At 40.9% G+C, this 19,885-nt stretch overlaps 2 protein-coding genes across 2 annotated transcripts; one reads left to right on the top strand and one right to left on the bottom strand.

The window, feature by feature from the left end:
* Positions 1-2,900: 2,900 nt before the first annotated feature.
* On the bottom strand, positions 2,901-9,528 carry sprtn (SprT-like N-terminal domain). The gene is made up of 5 exons (XM_085133510.1): positions 8,714-9,528; positions 8,484-8,583; positions 8,153-8,281; positions 6,500-6,782; positions 2,901-5,836 (listed from the first exon to the last, which is right to left on the bottom strand). The coding sequence occupies exons 1-5, from the start codon at positions 9,043-9,045 to the stop codon at positions 4,815-4,817; spliced, it is 1,866 nt and encodes a 621-aa protein (XP_084989636.1). The 5' UTR covers positions 9,046-9,528; the 3' UTR covers positions 2,901-4,814.
* Positions 9,529-9,804: 276 nt separating this feature from the next.
* Positions 9,805-14,786, top strand: exoc8 (exocyst complex component 8). The gene is made up of 4 exons (XM_085133509.1): positions 9,805-11,086; positions 12,073-12,326; positions 12,751-12,999; positions 13,388-14,786. The coding sequence occupies exons 1-4, from the start codon at positions 9,934-9,936 to the stop codon at positions 13,790-13,792; spliced, it is 2,061 nt and encodes a 686-aa protein (XP_084989635.1). The 5' UTR covers positions 9,805-9,933; the 3' UTR covers positions 13,793-14,786.
* The last annotated feature ends 5,099 nt before the right edge of the window (positions 14,787-19,885 follow it).

Here is a 19,885-nt window from a genome sequence, read left to right as displayed (position 1 = left end):
ACAACTGTTATTGAGGAAATTAGTTAAGCTTAACGAATACATACATTTCATGCACACACACACACACACACACACACACACACACACACACACAGATATATGGCAGTCTATCCCTCAAGCTTGAGCAGTGAGGCCTGGGAGCTTGAGGGTCCTGCACAGTATCTTAGCCATTCCCAGGACTGCGCTCTTCTGGACAGAGATCTGTGATGTTGTTCCTGGGATCTGCTGGAGCCACTTGCAAGGCTTGGGAGTCACTGCACCTAGTGCTCCGATTACCACTGGGAACACTGTTACCTTCACCCTCCACATCTTTTCTAGCTCTTTCTCTGAGCCCTTGGTATTTCTCAAGTTTCTTGTGTTCCTTCTTCCTGATGTTGCTGTCATTCGGTATCACTACATCGATTACTACGGCCGTCTTCTTCTGCTTCTCTACCACCACTATAGCCATTACCATTTTGCCTTTCTATATCTGGAAGTCCTACAGGATCTTAGCTCGTCATTCTCCACCACCCTATGGGGTGGCGCCCACTTTGACCTGTCCAGGCCACACACAAATGTTCCTGTATACTATGTCGGCCACTTGGTAATGGTGTTCCATGTATGCCCAGGCTGCTATCATTTTGCACCCTTCTGTTATGTGCTGAATTGTCTCAGAGGCATCTTTACACTGCCTGCACCTGGGGTCTTGCCTGGTGTGATAGACCCCAGAACCCTATGGATCTTGTACTTAGAGTACATAGCTTGGTCAGCCTAGTCTTACAGTCTTGGCTGACTGCTCAGTCTACCTGGTGTTTTGCGCCTGCTAGACCGAGCAGTCAGTGTAGGTATACAATACAATATATATATTATATATTAATGTATGCGATATATATGAAAACATTAAGAAATTAACTTATTAAGATACTCATATGTCCCTACACTAGAAAGATTTAGCATCATGAAGAATAGAAATATATTAAAAGAGTGTATTTAACTTGGAAACAGGTACATTTCAGAACATTGGACGAGCTGTCACAGCTGAGATTATGAAATATTTTTAACCACAGAAGTTCTAAGTGACAGTTGATGAAATGGCAAAAGCTGTTAAAACAGCAGTTCAAGAGTAAGTTTAAACAGATTTGATTTCTGCAGAGGGATTACTTGCACCTCTACATGAAACAATAGCTCTTAAACAAACAGCAGCCAACAGAGTGACATTGCACTGAACTTGGAGCATGTCTGGAATGCATCACTGTCAGGGAGAAACAGCAGACCTGAAAGGAAATAGGGTGCGTGTGTGTGGGGGTGTGTTTGCAGGAATTTAGCTCCCTATTGCGTGTCAATGTACAGAAGTTCAGGAAAGAGGGCTGGCCTGGACTAACAACTGCTGTCATGGATTTTTCCTCTGCTCAGAGGCCCTCTGCGGTGGACGGGGGTGACTGTTTCCTCCCTGTGACAAACGGGAATGGAATCAGACCAAATTACAGTAACTGCAGTGGCAATATTCTACACAGTGGTGTTATAAATTAAACACACACACACAACACACACAATTATAAAAAGTTTGGAAGCCACATTAGCAATAAAAAACTCAAAGGCTGGTCGGATAATACCACAGCTGAGCTTTGTTTACACTACATCGTCCTGTTCTGGAGCTGCTAGAGTGATTAAACAGCCTCTTTCTGTTCTAACGGAGACAGAAAACAGTGAATCTAATATGACTTATTAGTGCTGCTTTCAGATCTTCCATAACCCCTACACTGTAGTTGGCAAATCCCCTTTTAAGGATAAAATAAAACAAACTTAAAAATCAGACCAAATTCCAAAAGTGTCTTTAAACCAGCAGTATATACAAGCAGCTAAAACTGTTGTATGGTTTCGTGTATTTATGGGTTGTAACATTTGCATGCTTCTGTTTTTTTGAGTTCAATGTAAAAGATTCTAATATTTGTGTATATCAGTAGATTTTTATTATATATAAACACTCAAATAATCATATTTAAGAAGGATTTAAGAAGAAAACAAGTTGTCAAATGTCATTTTTTAAAATTTCCAGGCCCTGCTTGTTTACTCTGCTGCATGTGCTATAAGACAGTGCTGAAAGGACTGTAAGCAAGTATTAGATCACCTTAACCTTATTAGGTACACCTTGCTGGTTCTGGGTTGGACCCTCTTTTGTCTTTAGAACTGCTTTGATTCTTCATGGCACAGATTCAACAAGGTGCCCGAAACATTCCTCTGAGATTTTGGTCCATATTGACACGATAGTGTCAGAGTTGCTCCGGGTTTGTCAGGTGTACGTCCATGCTGCAGAGCTCCCATTCTGCCACATCAGAGTCCAGGCCATTTGATGTTATCCTGCTGGAAATAGGCGTCATGCACCCAGAATTTGCCCACGCCTTTACATTACCAGAAGCAGTCTGAAAGTAGGATTGAGCCACGATTTCATGTTGTCTATGCCAAATTCTGACCCTACCATCTGAATCTTACAGCAGAAACCAAGTCTCATCAGAACCGGCAATGTTTTTCCTGTCCTCTGTGAACCTGTGCCACTTATGTCACCTAAGACTCATGTCTTAGCTGACGTGAGTGGTACCCAGTGTGGTTTTTTGTTACTGTCACCACTCAAAGTTGGATGTCTTGCATGTTCACAGATGCTTTTCTGCATATCTTGGTTGAAACAACATATTTGAGATAATCTTGCCTTCACATCAGCTTGAATCATGTTCCTTTTATGACTGTTATCAACAAAGCATTTCTGCCACTGCAACTTTTCTTTTTTTCTAGCCATTCTCTATAAACTCTTGAGATGGTTGTGTGGGGAAAATCCCAGTAAATAAACAGTTTTTGAATTACTCAGACCAGACCATCTGGCACCAACAAACCATACCACATTCAAAGTCGCTTAAATTGCCTTTCTTCTTGATTCTGGTTGGTTGGTCTGGTTTGAACTACTGTATATTTTCTTTATCATTTTTACATAGCTAAAAGCATAGAGTTGCATCTTCAGTGGTGTTTTTAGTGTCAGCTGTAATTTGGCAATAACAAACTTCATCCCAATGAATAGAGTTTACCGTATTTTTCAGTAGAACCTGTTGTGCATTCAAGTACAAGATTTGAGATATTTAAGCAAAGTAGTTTCTTGAGAATCAAATATAAAATCCACCCTTGCCTTTTTCCCAACAGTATTTCCTCTGTGCCTGTGGAGCCAGATGGCAATTAAAGCTGCAGCAGCAGACTGAGGTAATTGACATGCTGCTGCCGACATGCTTTGTTGACGCCCCTGGCATTGCTCCAGTCTTTCCTGCAGGAAAAGGAGGGCGTAGTCATGATCAGCAGCTGGCCTCACGCTGCCTGACCTCTGGCCTCATCCTCTTCTCCGTCTTTCTGCTTACCCACCAGCTCTGCTACACCCACTTGTCTGTCTCCCTTTCTCTCTCTTGAGTATGACTAAAGCGTTTTGTGCTATTTAAAAAAAACCCCAAACTATCCAGAGTACTTTTGATCAGATGGTTAAAGTGATCTGAAGTAAACTGCATTTAAGTAAATAATGCTAGTCTTACAAAACTAAAACATTTTCGCTGGCGATCTTAATATAATGGTCAAAAGGACATTTGTCTGATGTAGGCTGAGGAAACCACTATCAGGTAAAATCTATGATTTACTCAGAGACATGCTTGATTAAATATTGACTTGATGACACATAAATTGGTCTTCAGTGGTTTCTGTGGGGAAGCCTGTAAGGTTTGGTTTATGTTTCTGTTACCTTAACATGATTAAACTTTTCTTTTCTTGTTTTCACTGAAAAATCTTGAAAAATCATAAAGAAATTGCATTTTATAGTCAATGTCCAAATACAGGGTTAGGTCTAGACACTAGTCTTCTCATCACTTGATCATCAAGCAAGTAATACATCACACCTCATCTGTATTGTTTACTGCTAATCAGTATATGTTAGCACAGTGCTAAAAGCACAGCAAATACCTGATAAGCATTTAGCTCAAAGGGTACAAAGTTTTTACCACTTTCTTCTGGATATTTAATCATTACACAAGACAACCGTTGAATACTGGCATTGAATTCACTCCACACTGAAATATTCAGTCAAACAGACCAATAAAAATATTTTATTTGGCAATTAAAACCCAAACATATGAATAAAAATATTCAGGTAGAAATCTGCAATGGTTTAGTCATCCAAGTATTTCTTGTACTGAGGATATCACTGGTGAAGTGTTTTACTGAGTAAATTCAAATGTCCTTGCACCACCTGACCCCGCAGGCTGGGTGCAGTGCAAATGTGATGACCTGCAGAAATAAATAGCTAGTGAGTGCGAAACCTGACTCCTACAGATCAGATCAGCAGAGATCAGACGGCGTCTCCTGTTGTGTGAAGGGCAGCAGATGCAGACCTGAGGTTTGGGGGTGGGGGTACATCCCACTGCAGGAACCACAAATCAATAATATCCACTTCCAGAGGAGACAAAAATAGGTTTTGCAGGCTAAGACAAAACGGTTTCTGAATTCAAACCATAACTGGTAATATCACACTGACGTTCTTGCGCAAAACACTGCTGTCAGTTTTCTAATGCAGTCCAGTTCAGTGAGGAATTTTGTTACAGCAGACATAAAGACATGCAGTGAAATCGCAGAAGTAATCATAGTGTGATAGAAAGTAGGAGAATGTCATTCTTTAAATAGTCAAAATCGTTAAAATCACTATGCCATGTCTTACTGAACAAACAAGTATAAAATTTAATTGAACATCCAAAGTTAAGAGGTTTTAGTGCAACATCAAACTTATTCAGACTTTCTAAAAGTTATCACATCCTTATTCAAGAGAGGCAGGAATCGAGATGCTCATTGATCTTTGACTCCTGGATCTTTGCTTGGCACACTGGACAACAGATCATCACTGCAAAGGAGGAGGAGGATGAAGAAGAGGAGGCAACACTGTGCAGTCCTACTGAGGACTGCAGAGAAGCAGAAGAGGAGGGTGTGGTGGTGGCACTGGTAGTTCTCTGCAGCACTGCTGGTGCTTTTGCCTTAATTGATTCCTTCGATGTTGCTGAATCGCTGCCTAAGGTCTTCTGGAAGAAGTCAAAGATGCTGGCAGAGCTGCTGCGGTCATCCCACGCCCTCTTTCTTGGCGTCTGATTCCTACCCACAGCCGCTGATGTGCTGTCACTGTCAGATTTAGTAAAATACTTGGACTGTACAGGTCTTGAAGTGCTACCCTGGGATCCGGTTGTAACTACAGATGAGACCTTGGAACGGTTTGTTATGTTAGGGCTGGGACTGGGTGTGCTGGGAGAGGAAGTCAAATGATTATTTTGTTGTTTTTGAAATATAGAGGAGGCAGAAGCAGCATTTGCAGAAGACTTTGGTGATGTCAGTGAGTCTCTTTTGGTCTCTGACTTCCTGAGGCTTGTGCTATTAAAAAGGTCGTCAATGGAACTCTGTTTGATCTTATCTCCTCGTTGGCTGCTACTACTGCTCTGGGATTTTGGCATTTTCACTGGTGAACCGTTTATGTTGACAAAGTGCTTCGTGTTGCCGACAGACCTCTTTACAGGTGGCTTTTTCCCCATGGAAGTGGATGGTCTGACTGAGGTAAAAGTGTTGGAAATCCCATTAGTCTTGTTAGAGTGAACAGGAGAGGAGATACTTTTAGTCGGGGACGATGGTGTGAAGAACTTCTTTGGGGAGGGGACAGGGTTGGACAATGGTGTTTTCACAACAGGAAGTGGTGGCCTGGGAGATGGCAAGGAAGACGTTGAGTCCTGAGACTTCCCCCCAAGGATGAAGCCTTTCCCACTAAATGGGATGACGTTCCTTATATCCTGTGATCCAGAACCTGGGACAGGAAATGATACAATTTAGAGTCAGCCATGCAATGTATTTAAATCCAGTAACTGAGTTCAAGTGGACCTGGTTTGCTTTTTCTTTAATTTCAGTTCTTATATTATATCTTTATATACAAGACCAGAGTTTCTGACAATAAAGTCAGTGTAAAGTGATCATTTCAGATGCTCTAAATCAGGGGTGTCATACTCATTTCACACTGTGGACCACATACAGTCCACTTTGATCTTAAGTGGGCCTAACCAGTGAAACTCCTCTTTCTGATAGTGTAAAGAAGTTATTACTATTATTATTATTATTCATTGTGTAGTAATTACACACTTAATGTTTCCAAAGCTGTCCAGTGGGTCAGCCTAGAGTCTCTGAGGGGCCAATTCAGTAAATACCATTTTTTATATTTCTTGCATGTTCTGTAGCAGGGGGTCATTTGATTTAAACTGATTTTACATGCTCAAGTTACTCAGTGGAAACAATCTATTCACGGTTAAAAGCGGTCAGGCATCAAAGCATGACATGACTGTTGTTTTGAGGCTGTCACAGAAAATTAAGAACATTTTTCATTGAGGTTTAAAATGTTTGAAATATGAACAAGATTTTCTTGTTTGTTGGTACAATGTTTTAAAGCTTAATACATAGGAGTGTACGGGCATGTTACCTGTAGTCGTACTTGAAGGCTTGCCACTTCCTGTGGCCTTCTTCTCTGAGGTCTTGCTGGTTTTTTTGCCTTTTTTGCCATATCCTTCAGGCTCCTTGATTTTGGTGTATGTGCCACCACATGTTCTCTGGTGATCCTCCCACCAAGGGTCCAGAGAAGAAGGAGCTCTATTCATGGCCCTCTTCACGTAGCCAAAGTAGGGTTTACGCTTCTGGCAGGGCCCATCACACCGCCACCAGTGCTGCCGGTACACATCAACCTCATCGTGGAAGCTGTGGTAGATCTGATGAAAGAAAGGAAAGATGGGAGGACATAAGTTTATGAAAATGGGCATGGGTGCCGAACATGACCAATCAAGCCCAATAGACTGGTAAATTGACTGATTCTTACAGCTTTTCTACTCTCCCGGAGTACTCAAAGCACTCTATACAACATGCCACATTCACCCAAACACACCCATTCTCACAAGGACCATCTCTATATATGAACAAGATTTTCTTGTTTGTTGGTACAATATTTTAAAGCTTAATACACAGGCGTGTACAGGCATCTCTATACTGAGATTCATACTCCGATGGGAGCAACTTGGGATAAGTGTCTTGCTCAAGGATACTTGACATGCAGACTGGAGGAGGCAGGGATCGAACCACCAACCTTCCAATCAGTAGGTGACCTGCACTACCTCCTGAGCTACAGCCACCCCATTGAATGGGTTTACAAAAAATTGCTGTAGAAGCATTAACAATTGAAGGTTTTCTAAAAAAAAAAACCCAGCATGAAAATGAATGAATGCCATGTAATTTTGAGCTTTTACTGATTTCTGTTGTCTCTTCAGGATGGAATAATGGTACAGCATTCAAAAACAAGAAGTGGATGTCAAAGTTTGAATTTATTTTGGATTTCCTCCAATCCACACAGTGTCAGGCTCAAATATATACATGCATTCACTTAAATATTTTAATAATTGCTGGTGGAGGTTCTACAATGTCTTTTAACTTTTAATACATGTACTAACTTCTTGTTAGTGATCACAATTCGCTCCAAATGGTAATTTTTCTTTACCAGCACTCGCTGGACTGACCAATATTCAGAGCAATACGAAAGTCCAAGACACTTAAATAACTCTCCATCTTAGATTTTCACTACTTTGGATGTGTCACTGCTTTGGCAGGGTCTGGAAAAAGACCCAAACTATCATCCTGAGATGAGAGGAAGTGAGTTTTAAATGCCAACGGGAGTGATCAAATATCCAGCCAGAATTACACCAGAAGCTTGTTAATGGCTACCAAAAACATCTGTTCAGGGTGCAAATTGCTAAGGAACATTTAACCAAATATGAGTGGGATTGTATGTTTAGATTTGGGCCTATATGCAGTTAGTTTTGATCCAGTGTGGATTAGAGAAAATCCAAAATGAATTCAAATGTTTCTTGATTACTTTACTTTTCAATCATTGCACCCTGAACAGCAGTTCAAACAAATCATTAAAAGCCCCAAATTCTCATGACATTCAAGCCCATGATGACTATATGTCAACTTCTGAATACAACTGTAAATTTGAAGGTTTGTATGTATACGTGGTCCACAAAACAGAATAAGTTTGAAAATGTCTCTTATGGGACTACCAGTTCAATGCTCAAGAACATACACTTACAGTGATCTTGGTCCCACTGGCTTTGTTGATCCGGTTCATGTGTTTGCAGAACTCAGGTCCGTGGCCATCTCTGTCCCGGTTATTTTGTGTCACAAACAGGAGCGCGTGAATCATTTCATGGAGAAGGGTCTGTGGCAACCAGGGAAAAATAAACTGATTAAGAAAATGAAAATTGTCCTCTTTTACAAGGATTACAAGCTCTAATCTATCACACTGTCACACATTCACTGCTGGGGTTAGGAAGGTAAAATGATAGTTGTATAAATTTCATCCCCTACAACAAGCCCTTTCCCAGTGTTTCTGATGTGAATGGTGTTCAGGTCGACCTCACCTCTACCAGGTCTTTTCTGGGTCTAAGCTTCAGCAGAGGCTCACTCAGCCTGATTGAACACAGTCCACCTCGACCCTCATAAGAACAAACTCCAGCACACCTAAGAAAAAAACCAAGAGGAGCAGGACACATTACAGACATGCCAAACCAAATCCCACACAAAAATCAAAGGTGTTATTGTGTAGACAACTTTGTGGGAGTTAACAAGAACAAAAACATGCATGACTTACAACGTCATTCTCGAGCTCCACTTCACCTCCACACCGCTAAGTTTACCCCAAAAGAACATGTCATTGAACTCCAGAAACATAGCCCTGACGTCGGGGCTAGGGTCAAGCATCTCCCAGGACTCGTCCACAATGGACATTGGCCTCTCAAGCTGGGGATTCGGTTTCCAGTAGGGAACAACATCGCTACCACCTCCAGCTACCTCCACTCTCCGTTTCTTACTGCTCTGCCCGAAACTATCATCTACAGTACCACTTGATGAAGATAGTGAAGCCTGGTATTCATGATCAAACTGCTCCTGCAGCCGAATAGCGAGCAGAAAATCCTCATCCATGACAAAAGAGAAAAGTTTTGTTGTTGTTTTGATGATATTTGTTGTTATGTTCTTTGTTTTTAGTTAGCTTGTCAGCGCCAACTAGCTAATGCAGTTTGTACAGGTCTAAAACAGGCGGTAGCATCACGTCGTCCCAAAATGTAGTCTGACAGATTACCAATACATTCAAATACTTTCTGTCATGTAACTTCTGTCATGGAATTTTCAGTAACATTTTCATATTACTAACCGTCAGACCAAAGCTAGTGGGAAGATCCATGTGTCGAGTCTGTCACAATAGGACAAAATAAATTCCGGTACGGGTTTCAAAGTAAAACAACTAAGTCAGTTTTAAACGACTAAGTAAGTTTTAATTAAAAGCCTGTGTTCAATATGGCTATTTTCTTTTTGTTTTGGTGTATAAATTTAAAATATCAAACTATCTGCATATGCGTTCTGTAGCATCTACTAATATCTTTTTTCAAAAATGGAACATTCTTTCGAATCATAAAATGCTATATCCGGTTTAGTTTTGCCTAACTACCATAAACTTGATTATGTAGTCAAGCACCGTCTTAGCAATGGATTATGGGAACTGTAGTGTTGTTCATTTCAAGTAGTTTCCGCCAGTTAAATAAATAAAAGCAACACGGCTTTCTAATATAAATCATTAACATATGTTAAATTATATTAAAAATAAATATAAGACCCATTATGAAAGACCAATCATCATTTAGATTTTTTTAAAAATTGTTTTATTATTTTTTTGTATCCCGTGACGTTCCAGGGTGTCAACTTCCTGTTTAGGCTACAAGCGGATATGAACGAAGGATCCTCGTTTCTCTGTCCAGTTTTTTCTGCATTTTCTCAACAATTTATCTCAATAAGTAAACAGTTACACGGCAAAAGATGTCGGAAACGGGGAACCGACTACGGAAGCAGCTCGAATCGCCCAATTTCGACCCGCAAAATTACGTCAAGCAGCTGTCACAGCAGTCCGATGGCGACAGGGATTTGCAGGAACACCGACAAAAAATCCAAAACCTTGCCGATGAAACGGCTCAAAATCTGAAGAAAAATGTTTACAAGAACTACAGACAGTTCATCGAAACAGCCAAAGAGATTTCCTATCTGGAGAGCGAAATGTACCAGCTGAGCCACATCCTGACTGAACAGAAGAGCATCATGGAGAGTATCACTCAGGCCCTGCTGTCCACAGATAAGGATGAGACGTCTAAAGAGATGCAGGCAGCTTTTCCCAAAGAGACGGAGGAGGTGAAGCAGAGGACCCTCACCTCACTGCTGGAGAAAGTGGAAGGGGTTAAAAACATCATGGACACCCCAGGCAGGCACCTTATCTACAATGGGGACCTTGCAGAGTTTGATGTTGACAACATGTCCCCCATTCAGAAGGTGCACGCTTTCCTGATGAATGACTGTCTGCTGATTGCCACCTGGCTGCCTAACCGCCGTGGCACGGTTAAGTATAAATACAACGCTCTGTATGACCTGGAGAGCTTCGCTGTGGTTAACGTGAAAGACAACCCACCGATGAAGGACATGTTCAAGATCCTGATGTTTCCAGACAGCCGCATCTTCCAGGCAGAGAACAGCAAAGTTAAGAAAGAGTGGTTGGAGATCCTAGATGAAACTAAGAAAAATAAAGTCTCCAAAGACAGGCATAAGAAGGAGGAGGAAGTCCCCACTTCTCCTGTTAGAGCTGAGGTATCCACCAATCCTTTTGATATGGATGATGATGAAGACACGGTTGATGGTGAGGAGAGCGTGAATCTTAGTCTTGAGTGGATCCAGGAGCTACCAGAGGATCTGGACGTGTGCATTGCCCAGAGAGACTTCGAGGGTGCTGTTGACCTGCTGGACAAGCTCAACGAGTATCTCAGAGATCAGCCTGTCACCCCGAAGGTTAAAGAGCTTAGGGGGAAGGTGGATGAACGTGTGCGGCAGCTGACAGAGGTCCTGGTGTTTGAGTTGTCTCCAGATCGGTCACTTCGTGGCGGTCCTAAAGCAACCCGGCGGGCTGTTTCCCAGCTCATCAGACTAGGTCCTTTTATTTTTTTGTACTTCCCTCAATAATAACAAGCTTGCACACATCACCAAAACAAATAACACCCGTCTGCTATGATCTCACTTTATATTCAGTGTATTCACAGTAAGGATGTGCTCAGCCCACTCACAGGGTTTCCACAATTCATTGTTCATTATTCAGGGAGTTTAGCTCATTCTCTTCCATCATTTGCATGGACTTGACTTTCAAATTGCTTGTTGTCCAAGTTCGACCTTGGATGCAGTTAAAGTGTAATTTTCAGACAAATAAGCTGTGCTTGCGGTGATCTGTATGTATTCGCTGTTTTTCCCTTCATCTTCAGTCAAGGTGAATATTCTCAAACTACTTAATTAAGAAAATAACTTTCCTATTCAGAGCACTAAGAGATCTAACCTCATGATAGTTTATATATAGTTTACTATTTATTTTTTGTCAGAACTGTTCTTGAATGGCCAAATGTTATAAAACCTTAGAAATTTGTATTTTGCTTTGGTGCAGAACAACTTCGAGTGGAACCATTTTTAATTATGCCCGAGTTTTGCAAACAGACTCCCACACACTGACTGATTTGCAAAAACATGTTTATTTGCAATTTTTCAGTTCTTGACTTTTTTCGGGCAAAACATTATCCTTTAGCAGGAGTATGTAGGGTATAAACTTATTTTAAAACTCAATCAAAAGGAAAGAGAGAGAACATTTTGCCCCCTGTCACTACACTCCCAGGTATTCTTTATGTATTCAAGGAGAATTTGCCATCCAGTTTACTTTTTTTTTTCCCATTAAGCTTAATAGGTTTCAAGACATATACTAAAAACATACCAGAATCAGCTGAGAAATAGCTACACATGTTGTACATTTGCAGTCATAAATATAAAGGCCCTCAGATTCCCATAATGCATCACAGTTTGCATGTATTTGCAAAAATACAATGTAATTGCCACGAACATCTGTACTGTCTCATCACACAGTCATCTGTGTTTCAGGCCAGTCCACCAAAGCCTGTGAGCTCTTTCTGAAGAACCGCGCCGCTGCAGTGCAGACTGCTATACGGCAGCTTCGCATCGAAGGAGCCACGCTGCTCTACATCCACAAACTCTGCAACATATTCTTCACCAGCCTGCTGGAGACGTCCAAGGAATTTCAGATGGACTTTGCCGGGAACACAGGCTGCTATTCTGCCTTCGTGGTCTGGTCCAGATCAGCCATGAGGATGTTTGTGGACGCCTTCAGCAAGCAGGTAGTTAGAATGTCAGATGGTAAAACCCTAAAATGAGTAATAGGTACGTCCCCTATGATTAGAAGATATGTAACATCTATCATTTGTATATTCTGTATTGTTTATAGCTAAAAACAAACTAAGCTACTGAGACATGATGCAATATTTGTGTGTTCCTGTGGTGTTCTTAGGTATTAATGGTTTAAAATATGCAAATAACCAACAATGTGTTTTGGTATACAGAGGATAAGCTTCTGGATCTCAGGTGTATAAAAAAAGTTGAGTTTTTTTAGTAATTAAAAAAAGCCATCTGAGAAGGGCAAAGAACTGAAAAGCATTGCTGCAACACAAGAGGATCTCTTAAATGGCAGCCAGAGCGTGCAAGTTAAAATTTATGGTTGTATGGTTTTCTTAATAAAGTACATGTTTATTTCCTCATTGCTAGGTGTTCGACAGTAAGGAGAGCCTGTCGACAGCAGCAGAGTGCGTTAAAGTGGCTAAAGAACACTGTCAGCAGCTCACCGAGATCGGCCTGGACTTGACCTTCACCCTGCAGTCCCTGCTGGTCAAAGACATCAAGGCAGTGCTCCAGAGCTACAAAGATATTATCATCGAGGCCACGAAACACAGAAACTCCGAGGAGATGTGGAGGAGGATGAACCTCATGACTCCTGAGGCTTTGGCTAAACTTAAGGTGGAGCTGAATTATTTCTGTTTTGTCTCTTGGTTCTTATGGTTTCTCACTCAGTGTTTTGTTTTCTTCAATTGTTGATTAGTTTTTAACCAAGAACCTCCTAAATTGAGTAACAGAAAGCAAACCTTTGATAATCTGGTATTAATCTGCTTAAATGATTCAACTGTTGAAATTTTTCCACTGTGAGCCTTTAAAGCTCCTTTTTATATAATTTTATATTTTTGGGGTTTTGCATGCTTAATTATGTTGTAATTTCTGGAGGCAGGGATTTTGGCTTGTGTGCTTAGAGCTTCTGTTACAACAAATGCTGAGGATTTCATATGAAAGCTGCCACAAATCACTGTTTTCCTTTACCTGCTGCAGCATTAACATATTTATCTTTCTGCAGGATGAGATGCGCAGTTGTGGCATTAACTTCGAGCAGTACACAGGTGATGACTGCTGGGTGAACCTGAGCTATACTGTCGTGGCCTTCACCAAGCAGATGATGAGCTTCTTAGAGGAAGGCCTGAAGCTCTACTTCCCTGAGCTGCACATGGTGCTGCTGGAGAGCCTGAGGGAGATCATCCTGGTGGCCGTACAGCACGTAGACTACAGCCTCCGCTGTGAGCAGGACCCTGAGAAGAAAGCCTTTGTCATGCAGAATGCCTCCTTCCTCCACGACACCGTGCTGCCGGTGGTTGAGCGGAGGTTTGAGGAGAGCGTGGGGAAGCCGGCCAAGCAGCTGCAGGACCTCAGGAAGAGCACGAGGCCGGTACGAATCAACCCCGAGAGCACCACATCCGTGGTCTGAGACCGACAGGAACTTCTGTGGCTTGAATTGAAGCGCAAGAATGGCGGCCATGAAACACCTACACACTCTCTAAATGACTGTTCTTGCAATTTCAACTCCCAATTTAGAAATAAACATAGCACCTTTGGTTGTTTTTATGCTGCAGGACAGGAAATCACTGGATACATCACGGAAAAGAGTCATAATAGCACTGGAATAAGACAGCTTAAAGTGCCCATATTATAATCATTTATAGGTTGTTAGTTTTAGTGGTTCATCAGAATTGACGTACTTTTAATGTTAAAGGAGAAGATTATTTTTCTCATACTGGCTCCAAATAAAGTCCAACCTGCTTTGATTTATCAGCCTGTCCAGTCAAAATGAGAAATGGTTTGCTTGCCATAATCTTACAAATAGAGACACAACACTTAGTAAGAAAACACACACATTTCAACCAGAACTGGAAACAAGGCAGCTGTTTGTTCTTTTTAAGGGCAGGTCAGACTAGTCAATAGCTAAGGTGTTGCACTGATCTGATACAGATAAATCACAGATGAAAACCTGGATCACAAATGATGTGCTCCAGGCAGTGGGAGAAAATAACGTGCATTATCCTAAACTTTGGGTTTTGTAACTTTGCAAATGTTTTACATGCATAAAAAATAACCAACAGCTAAACTCAAAATGCATAATGTATTAACAGTGATTATTGACACGTGATAACTAAGGAGACTAAGCTCTTCTGAAAGAGGTGCAATGATTGTGTGAGGCTGATGAATCTATTGATCAGACAAACGCACTATAATTACCACTATGGCTAAAGATCATTTTATTTGAAAGTTTAATTTTGAGGCTACTTATTCGACCGTTATTAGACACTAAAGTATTCAAGCACACAAGGACTTGATTAAAAGGGATGACTGAAGTGAAATGTACTGCTAAATGTTTTCTGTTATTCAAAGTGTTTATGTTTGACAGTAACACACGGAAATGAATAAAGATCATTATGCACAGAGTCCTCATCTTATCAATGATGAAGATGTTTAATTCAATTCAGTTTTATTTATATATCATTATTTCACAACAACAGTTGGCCCAAGGCCCTTTTTGTTTCAAGTTAAAGACCCTACAATATTAGAAAGAAACCCCAACAATCCCACAACCTCCTGTGAGCAAGCACTTGGCAACAGTGGGAAGAAAAATCTCCCATTCAACAGGAAGAAACCTCTGGCGCCATCTGCTGCCACTGGTTGGGGGTGATGGGGAAAGAAAGAGCAGAGAGACCGGACAAAAGGCAGATTAGGAGAGAGAGCTAGAGATGAATAATAATGATTAAATCCAGTAGTGGTGTATAAGGACACAGAGAGTGAAAGGGGACACGTGAAGAAGAAACGCTCAGTGCATCATGGAAAGCCCCCCACCCAGCGTCCAACCGACCGTAACCTTAAAGGAAAAGTTTAAGCCCAAGCATTGAAGTAAACTGAGTGCTGGTTTCTTGGTAAAGATTCACAACACAGAAGCATTTTACTTCTGCTATGAAGGAATACAATTTATCTGCATAATATTTTCATTGTAACAATAAAATAAAGCATCTAAAAGAAGCAGATGGTGTGTCACTGGGGGGAAAAAAGTATCTAACATGAATTGTAAAACAGTAAAAATGCTCGAGGGCATTTTTAAATGAAATTAAATGAAAGAAGTGTTGTTCTTGCTGTACTAAGTGAAACTGAGTGCAACACAGTATGGTGTATTTTCTCATCTTCTAATTTTGGCTGGCATGTTTGCTCAATAACTCAGCAGTGTTTCATCTTTTTCTTTTTTGTCCATGGTGCATAAAAGAAACGCTCCCTATTGGCAACCTTTCCTTACAGCAAACGGTTTTACTTTTCATGTAAAACTGTTTGCTGGGAGTCTTGTGAAAAACACAAGTTTAGGTATTAATAATGGTACCCATTAGCATATAGTAATGTAAAGCAGATTAATGTAACAAATATTTAACATTAGTTGGTGAGCCTGCTTTAATAGAAAAGGCTCACAGTTACTACATTAATAAATCCCTCTGTGGTCTTTGCTGCCATTTTTAGATCATGTTCGCATCAAATCTCTTTCTCTATTAAAAGAAATACTATTCAGTACATTAAGATTCAAAGGACTAATCATTTTTCTGCACAGCCCCAGCCATTTGAATATATATGCCTCTGTAATGCCATGTTATATAGATGTCGACATATACTACATATTAGATGTGTCTGCTGTTTTCAAACTTGTAGCTCCAAGGCATCAGGCAGCAGCTGTTGTTCACCTCCAAAACATTTCTGCAGTTTCAACATGCTGATAACTGTGAAATATGTGCTGCAGGTAGTTTAATAATCCTCGTGCTCAGACTAGTATTTGCCAGAGCAGTCATGATTTTTCTATATGACCCCATTCCACCTTATTTGATACACTTAGTGGAGGTCAAAAAGGATTGATTTTCTTAATGGATACAGAGAAGGGCTGGATTTATGTCAGCTGTATCTATTTTTCTGTGGTTATGCAAAACTAAAGCCTTATGGCATGTAAAATAAATGAAACCAAAAAAAAATGAGTTGATCATTGGGTTACGCTACATTGCCCTCTTGTGGCCGTTAGAATTAGGGGGATTAAATTAAAATATAGTTAAGTGTGCCTATGCCAAGAGGCACACTTATTACTATTCGTCAGATTTATTATTCTTATTATTTTCCCGCGCTTATGTGCCGCACAGTTTTGAGACAAGGTTCACATATGTTATATAATTTTGTGCGGCTGGGTCTGGACTAGTATGCTATGACTTTTGGTGTTTATGACTTTTATAGTTTTTTAAATATTTAGATTTTAGTGGAAATTTAGGCCCATTTCTAGGCCCATGAGAAAGATTCAACTTTTGGCCCCATAGAAACAGACTTCATTTGTGGTGTGTTGGCTCCCTCTAGCGGTATGTCGGGGTGGTACGGCGTGTCTACCCGTATTTGCATTACCGTAATGACGACAATGTCAACGGCGCGCACAGCGTCGCTGCTTTCAGGAACCATTGGAATTTTTAAGGTTGCGCGAACCAATGAATAGTTACCGTAACCTCAAGGGTGTATGCTTGGTGGAACACTCCATATCCCACAATTCATAGCACGCCTCTACCGAGTGAAACAATGGCGGCCACCACTTCGTTTAATATATTGCTTTTATTACTGTTTCTAGGTCACAAAATAAACTTTTAAGATATTTTCAGGCGAGAATGTAGGTGTGTAAACGTCAAATATCTGCTCGTTTTGTCAAAACATCCCATATTAGCAACTTACGATGTTGCTGCTAGCGCGGCTAAGTAGCTAGCGCGGCTAGCGTCTCTTCGCTAAAAAGCACCCGGGCTTGGCTTACAGTGAGGCGGCTGACACTTGTTTCACCACCCGATCGCTCGCCAAGAGACTGTTTCTCTCTGGACTTATTTTTCGTTTATATGGGCCGATAATTCATTTATTAATTTCAGTAACGGTATAAACAGTGAAAGGTGGTTGTCCAGATGCTGGTCGATGTGGGAAAAATAACTGAGTTGTTTGGTGGTGGCTAACGCGGAGCTCCCAACAAAGGGCAGCTAGCCCTGACAGAAAGGACATGCGGGGAAAGAGACATACGCGGACGCGGAGCTCAATCGTGGATAAGGGAAACCGAAGGCAGGAGCGTGAGGTGAACTGAATTTCAGGTAAGAAGTTATGAACTGCACTCTATTTGGGTCAGATATAAACCGAGTTTAGGTGTAGTTTATTTTCGTTGTGCTGACTTTTTACAATAACTCTACTGCGTGCTATCTAGCACGACGGAGTTTCTATACAGCTGTGTGCGCGCTAAGTTACTGATGTTGAACTTTATGACAGCCTCTCCTGTCATTCTCTTGCTTGTTGAAACTTAAGTCATGAAACTGATCAATGATCGGCTTTTCTCTCTTGTTTGTTTATCGCGCTAAACAACAGCAGCACGTTTAAGGTTGATCAGCTGTTGTTAGAATTCCTTTGATTTTAAATTTTTTAGTATCAGCTGATGTTTGCTGGAGCCACAGCTGAAAAAAGGGGCTGTTCCAAACCAGGAGATGTCCTTACTGAATCATCAGAGCTGAACTGGTGATGGAGAAACAGGTTTACCTTGAATGAGTGACATGAATGAGTTGAAGGGAAGTTATGAACTGTTTCTGAGAGAAGAATAACACAATATCCTTTTTTGTGTAGCTGACAGCTGGTAACTGTGCAGGGGCGGATCTAGCAAAGCTTTTGCCAGGGGGCCAGGTAGAGCATTAACAGGGAAATGGGGGCACAAAGAAATACTTTTCTTTCTTACTCTCATATAAAATATTTACCTTTTATTAAATAGTTATTTGAATCTTACAACTAAAGTTTGTATAATAATACACAAGATTGGCTGTAGGCCATTGTTAATCATTCAGAACACTGTGTAAAAATAACAAAAAGTGAATGCAAAAGTGCATAAATATTTATTTTATGTGTTTGATGTGTGTGGCGGGGCGTGGTCTGCAGTGCCACTGCAGGAGAGGTGGACCCACCTGAGCGGCATCTGCAATCACGCCTCTCAGGCGTAAAGTCTGTGCTCTCTCGGCTGTTTTTTTTTGGTGTGTGTCGGGCTGTGAGATGAAAAGCTACAGCCGGCTGTGTGGGTACAGCAACCATGTGTGAAAAGTGGTCAATAAAGTAATGCTACAAAGCGTGTTCATGCAAACATTGTCGGGTCTGCCGTGGTACAATGGGACTTCTGCTCATGAACCTCTGTGCACAGCGTCTACAAATCGGGGCTGTACTAAGTCACCTCATCTTTACACAAAACTGTAAGCTGTCATCTGTGAGGCGCGAGCGGTGTTTGTTTTTACCATAGTTCATGGTGGAGAATGGCTGCTCTGCTGAGTTTTGCTCTCTGTAGCCGTATGAATGGCAAACTACACTGATTAGCAGCGGCATAGACACACTTAAAATTTCTTCTGAAATTTTCGCTTTCTAGTTGATTTTATTATAACTCAGTTTTTGAGCTTCTTAGATCAGGTTTTGGCAGTCAAAGCGTTTATGAACACAGCTCAACAGTTTAAGTGTTAAACTTTAGTTTCTGGGCAACATCCTAAAATCCAACTGTGACAAAGTGTTCAAGAAACATCAGTGAACATAAATCTGTTTGACTGCTCTTCCCCCTGCAGTAAAGCCAGTCTGGTGGCACTACCATAATGACGAGCAGTTCCTCCTCTTTCTGTTAAAGTGTTTCCCAACAGTCACAGAGTCAACGAAAGCATGACAGCCGATATTTTTAGATGCGATTGAGCACATGATTGTTCTTTCTGCTTCACAGCTCATCTCATCATAATCACTGATGTGATCGAGGGCTCGAGGAAAGCCTCAGCTTAGGGAAGAGGCATCAGGCTGGTGGGATTATTTGAGGGAATTCAAAACTATAAGTGAGTACAAAGCACGTAGTTCACGAGACGAACAGATAATAGTTTGCTTCTTTTTCAGTAAATGGTGTTGCGAAAATACTGATCTCAAAATTTCAGCTATTAAGTAAAATTTTGACCTGCTTATCTTAAAATGTTGAGATAATAACACAAAATGTTGATATTAAACCAAGAATTTTGACTTAGATCAATTTTTTTCTTTTTAGTGGGGGAAACAAACTTCCATAATGACAAGTACAACCTTAACTATAAATCCTATATTAACATTTATATTAACAAAGGGTCAAGTAATGATTTCTAATATGAACTGGGTTGATTAACGTGAGCAGCCCACAGATACCCTCAACTCTACAGTTCCTTTCTACAGAGATCTAAGTGTAATATTCCTACTGACTGTTACTGTACTGTGGTTGAAAAAAGTGATAGCTGAAGTTTGAGCTGAAGCAGCAGGCAGATTTCTTTCAGACACAGAAACCTGCTGTCCAAATTAAACAGCCAGATGTTTCCTCCAAGAGCTGGTGGGGGACGAAACTGAGATAAATGCTGAAATCTAATTTGGCAAATGTCCACAAACATAATATAACAGCTAATGTAGGGGGGTGGCTGTAGCTCAGGTGGTAGAGCAGGTCATCTACTGATCGGAAGGTTGGTGGTTT

The sequence above is a fragment of the Neolamprologus multifasciatus genome, chromosome 15 (assembly GCF_963576455.1).
Source record: "Neolamprologus multifasciatus chromosome 15, fNeoMul1.2, whole genome shotgun sequence".
NCBI lineage: Eukaryota > Metazoa > Chordata > Actinopteri > Cichliformes > Cichlidae > Neolamprologus > Neolamprologus multifasciatus.
This window is presented reverse-complemented; position numbering and strand designations above follow the sequence as displayed.

What these genes read in the sequence shown, in the direction of transcription:
- exoc8 (XM_085133509.1), top strand. Translation starts at nt 9,934, where the DNA reads ATGTCGGAAACGGGGAACCGACTACGGAAGCAGCTCGAATCGCCCAAT. An exon ending in TTCCCAGCTCATCAGACTAG is followed by an intron (nt 11,087 to 12,072) that starts GTCCTTTTATTT and finishes TCTGTGTTTCAG; the next exon opens with GCCAGTCCACCAAAGCCTGT. An exon ending in AGGCTTTGGCTAAACTTAAG is followed by an intron (nt 13,000 to 13,387) that starts GTGGAGCTGAAT and finishes ATCTTTCTGCAG; the next exon opens with GATGAGATGCGCAGTTGTGG.
- sprtn (XM_085133510.1), bottom strand. Translation starts at nt 9,045, where the DNA reads ATGGATGAGGATTTTCTGCTCGCTATTCGGCTGCAGGAGCAGTTTGAT. An exon ending in CCAGAAAAGACCTGGTAGAG is followed by an intron (nt 8,282 to 8,483) that starts GTGAGGTCGACC and finishes TGGTTGCCACAG; the next exon opens with ACCCTTCTCCATGAAATGAT. An exon ending in CCAGTGGGACCAAGATCACT is followed by an intron (nt 6,783 to 8,152) that starts GTAAGTGTATGT and finishes TTCTTTCATCAG; the next exon opens with ATCTACCACAGCTTCCACGA.